The sequence below is a fragment of the Camelus ferus genome, chromosome 4 (genome assembly GCF_009834535.1).
Source record: "Camelus ferus isolate YT-003-E chromosome 4, BCGSAC_Cfer_1.0, whole genome shotgun sequence".
NCBI lineage: Eukaryota > Metazoa > Chordata > Mammalia > Artiodactyla > Camelidae > Camelus > Camelus ferus.
The window spans coordinates 72,232,992-72,237,194 of NC_045699.1; the positions used below are offsets into that span (position 1 = coordinate 72,232,992).

Sequence of the window (4,203 nt, forward strand, 5' to 3'; positions counted from 1 at the left end):
ACCAGCACGTGTGGCTGCCCCTGCACTTCAATGCTTTCAAATCGAAGCACCTGGGTTGGACGGGGCTGGAAGGGGCAGGTTTGGCCCCTCCAAGGGCACCCCCGTGAGGCCAGCGGAGCCCTAGCATCTCCTGCCTCGGTGCCAGCCGGGCCTCCAGCCAAGACGCCTAACTGTCCCACTTCCCTTTGAGGCTTCTGACCCAGCCAGACCCACATCCGGGCAGATTTCTGAGGGAGCGGTCCCTGGGGCAGGACCCTGGGAGCGGTGGGGGCGGCTGAGGCGGCTTTTGGCTGTATTCCCAGCACACAGCGTCTCGTGCAGAGGGCAGGGCAGGGCTGGCAGCCAAAAACCACAGCACAGGAAGGGGTATAAAGGGGGTGGGCCGCAAGTCAGGGGCCCACCAGAGGGCATGGCACTGCTCCTGCTGGGCCTGGGGCTGAGCCTCGTCTCCGCCCAGGACCTCAACCCCCGAGCCATCGTGCGGAGGAACTATGACATATCCAAGGTGGGTCTAGTGGGGCCAGACGTCCCCAGGGGACCGGGCTGAGGGGCACCTGTCCTCCCGCAACCTGGGGTCTTTGACCTGTGGCAGGACGCGTTCCTGGGGCTGTCCGCCTCTCCCCCACCAGCTGTGACAGCAGCCTGGGCAGGGAAAGGGGTCCCTGGGAGGGCAGAGGGGCCCCTGGCTGGTAGCCAGCTCCCAGGGCCTGACCCCAGGAGGGAAGCGCCAAGAAGTCCAGGATGCCCCAGGGTCTCCTGCACCACCAAAGCCTCTGTCTGCAGGTGTCAGGGACCTGGTATTCTATTTCCATGGCCTCGACTGACATGAAAAGGATAGGAGAAAACGGGGATCTGTGGGTCTTCGTACAGAGCATTGAAAGCCTGGAAAACGGGGGTCTGAGATTCAGTTTCCACTTCATGTGAGTATCACCCACTTTCTCCGGAGTTGGGGAAGACAGATGCCCCACCCCACAATGCAGACACTCTCCCCTGCCCCTGCCATGTGGGTCAGTCTGCGGTGGAGGGGCACTGGGGGCGCACAGCAGAGTGCTGAGGCTGGGGCGGGGGTTAAGGGGACATGGGGGTCGGGGTGGAGGGATGGAGGGGCTGATCACACTGCTTCGGGGGCGGACTCCACTCGGGGCATCACCCCGCTGCTTTTCAGGGTGCACGGGGAGTGCGTGGAGGTGGCCGTGGTCTGTGATAAAACGGACAAGAATGGGGAGTACACCATTACATGTAAGTGGTGTGGGTTCTGCCTCGTCTGATGGCTCCACTCCGCGGGGCCTTGGCCATTTTCTGGTGAGCTCTGATGTAAGGGATTTTATGGGACCCCTTGACAGCCGACTCCGGACTCAGATAAGGGGACTGGCACAGGGGCTGCACAGGAGCCCTGGGGAGGCGGGTGTGTGAGAGGCTACTGGGGCCAGCAGGGGTCTCCACCTGAGCATGCATCACCCTCGACTTGCAAGGGTCTCCTGGCCCCGCGTCATGCGCTTGGCCACCGGGGGATGCGCGTGCCAGCGGGGTCAGGGCCACGCTGAGCCAAGTGTCCACACAGACTTGGGGGAGAACAGGCTGCTGGTCTCGGAGACCGACTACCGGCTGTACATCACCTTCCATCTCCGGAACGTCAGAAACGGGACAGAGACGCAAGTGCTGGCACTCTACGGTACCGCCTCCCGTCTGCCCAGGACACTGGAGGGGCCCCGGGGCCCCTCCTCTGAAGACGAGCCCCCTCCTGGTGGGGTCTCGCCACGCCCCAAGATGCCCGCAGTCCAGTCATGTCATGGGGCAAGGGCGATGGGGTCCAGGCTGCCAGGGGCCCCCTCGGCCCCACTTGGCACCAGCCACCTCTCCCTGCTACCCAAGACCCTCCCCACCCTGTCCCAATGGCCAGTGAGGGACACCCGGCCCCTTTTGTTCTGCCTTCAGGACGGATCCCAGAGCTAAAACCCAGCTTCCTGGAAAGATTTGAAAAAATCTGCAAAACATATGGACTTGGCCCAGAAAATATTGTCACCATGAGCAGCAAAGGTAAGCCTTCCATGCAGGCAGCCTGACCAAGGGCAGAGCTCTAGGGGATGGGGGACATCTCGCTCAGCCCGGCCCTGTGGGAGCCCATGTGTCTGGTGGGGGGGACCCCAGTGAGGCCCCATCTGAGAGCCCATGTGTCTTCTCAGATCACTGCTACAGCTACAAGCGGTAGAGGAGACACCGGGGCCTCCAGGTGCGTGAACTCTGCTGGAGGGAGGGGGAGGCCTGGGCAGCTGGGGAAGCCGGATGTGGATGGTGTGGGGCCCCTTCTTTAAGCCCACCCCTCACCCTGCCCGCGGGGGTCTCCTGCCGAAGTAATGGGGGGCCTCCTGGGGTGCTGGGGTCCGAGCAACATGCTCTGTGTCTGTATCTGGGGCGGCTGGACTGCTGGAACACAAACGGGGGCTCAAAGTGACAGGAATGTGTTCTCTTGCAGTTCTGGGGTCGAGGAGTCTGCAATCCAGGTGTGGGCAGGGCTGAGCTCCTCCGGAGGCTCCAGGGGAGTGTCCTTCCTGCCTCTTCCAGCTCCTTGGGCTTGTGGCCACATCACCCCAGTCTCAGCTCCATGGTCCCCTGTGTCCTCTTTTGTGTCTTATGAGGACCCTGTCATTGGATGTAGGACCCACCTGGTAGTCCAGCACGACCCGATCTCAGACCCTTACCTTAATCACATCTGCAAAGAACCTTCCTCCAACACAGTTCCCATTCCCCAGATCCGGACGTTGAGATCTGAGCATGAACATACTGGGGGGCACCATCCACCCCACACAGGCTCCTTCTCCAACTGCCCCCCAGGAACAGCCCTGCCCCCCATAAAGACCACCCCCTCCTTCCCCAGAGACTGGCCCTCCAGAGTCCTCTCCTCTGAGGAGCAGGGGTCTTACAGCACCTCTGATGAGGGTCTGTGAGGTTTGGGGGGGTCCCCCAAGTGGCCAACCAGGCCCTGCCCCTCCTCGCTGCTGGCTCAGCCATCCCTGAGATGAGTAACCCCTGCCCTCACCCCATGGCTCGGTGACTACATGGGGCATCCTGGCCTACCCTTGGCTATTGCGTGGATTAAAGTGATGGCCCCCTGGGGTGTCTCCCCAAGATCCATGAAAACGTGTGCACACAAAGCCCCTGGTAAATGTGTGGAGCAGCTCTGTTCAGTCACCCAGCCGTGACAGCTCAGGTCCCTCAGCAGGTGAGCAGCTGCACCAAGTGTGGTCCAGCCATGCCCCCGACACGACTCCATGTGAAAGGGACACGGTGCATCTCAAGGGAGTGGCATCGAGTGAAAGCGGCCAACCTCAAACGGTGCTGCTGTGGGACCCCATTTACACAGCCTGCTCAGTGACAACTGTAGTGATTTCAGGGGCCAGGGGCGGAGGGGCGGAGGGGCGGACGTGGGTCACAGGGACAACAGCACGTTCGTGTGGGGATGGGCCGTCCTGTATCTGGACTGCGGTGGACACAGGAGCCTGGCTCCACATTCACCCTCAGTGCCCGTGAGGGGGACATCTGCGTAGGGGTGGTGGCACCAGCGCCAGCATCCGGGTGGGGCATCATGCAGGCGGTCAGCACCGGGGAGAACAGGTGAAGGGGGCCAGGGACCTCGCTGTACTCATTCTCACATGCCTGAGAATCCACAATTCTCTCAAAATAAAAGGTTAGAAAGCAAGAGAGTTTGTCCTTCCTACCAAGTCAACCGAGAACGGGCTAACAGGCCCCGCCCTCCTGCCTCTGCCTGTCCCATCGAATGGGGTGCCCCCCGCCAGCCCCGGCCTCCCCACTGACTCAGCCTCGAACTCGGGCCCCGTGCCCTCCCCCCTCAGGGCCCCTGCCTCCCAGACCCCTCTGCCCCCACCCAGGTTCCCTCCACCTCGCCTGCCTCCCCTCTGAACAGGGACCAAACCACCCACGTGTGCTCTGTAAACACTCATCTGTGCAGCTTGCGAGGGCAGCTGCCGGGCAGGGCGAGGGGGCATTCCTGGCGCCGTGGCACCCCCAGTCTGAGGAGTAGTTGGCTCCATCCCTCCTTCCTGAGGCCCCCCCTCTGGCCTGCTGCCCTGCAGGTCTCCTGGCTGGGGGTGAGGGCTGGGTGGCCCTGGCTGGGGCAGCAGGGCAGGACCAAGACCCGGCCTCAAACCCCAGGGGCGTCTCTCTTGCGCTCATGCCCCCGGGTGC

General features: G+C 62.8%; 1 protein-coding gene across 1 annotated transcript; it reads left to right on the forward strand.

Annotated features, from left to right (window-relative positions):
- Positions 1-409: 409 nt before the first annotated feature.
- Positions 410-2,209, forward strand: LCN9 (lipocalin 9). Its single transcript, XM_014551853.2, has 6 exons — positions 410-505; positions 784-920; positions 1,166-1,239; positions 1,562-1,672; positions 1,936-2,037; positions 2,184-2,209. Exons 1-6 carry the CDS (start codon positions 410-412, stop codon positions 2,207-2,209), a joined length of 546 nt encoding a protein of 181 aa, XP_014407339.2.
- The last annotated feature ends 1,994 nt before the right edge of the window (positions 2,210-4,203 follow it).

Bases quoted from the DNA above. Each gene is read 5' to 3' on its own strand.
- LCN9 (XM_014551853.2), top strand. From the start codon at position 410: ATGGCACTGCTCCTGCTGGGCCTGGGGCTGAGCCTCGTCTCCGCCCAG. The intron at 921-1,165 runs GTGAGTATCACC...GCTGCTTTTCAG, and splicing joins AGATTCAGTTTCCACTTCAT to GGTGCACGGGGAGTGCGTGG. The intron at 1,240-1,561 runs GTAAGTGGTGTG...GTGTCCACACAG, and splicing joins TGGGGAGTACACCATTACAT to ACTTGGGGGAGAACAGGCTG.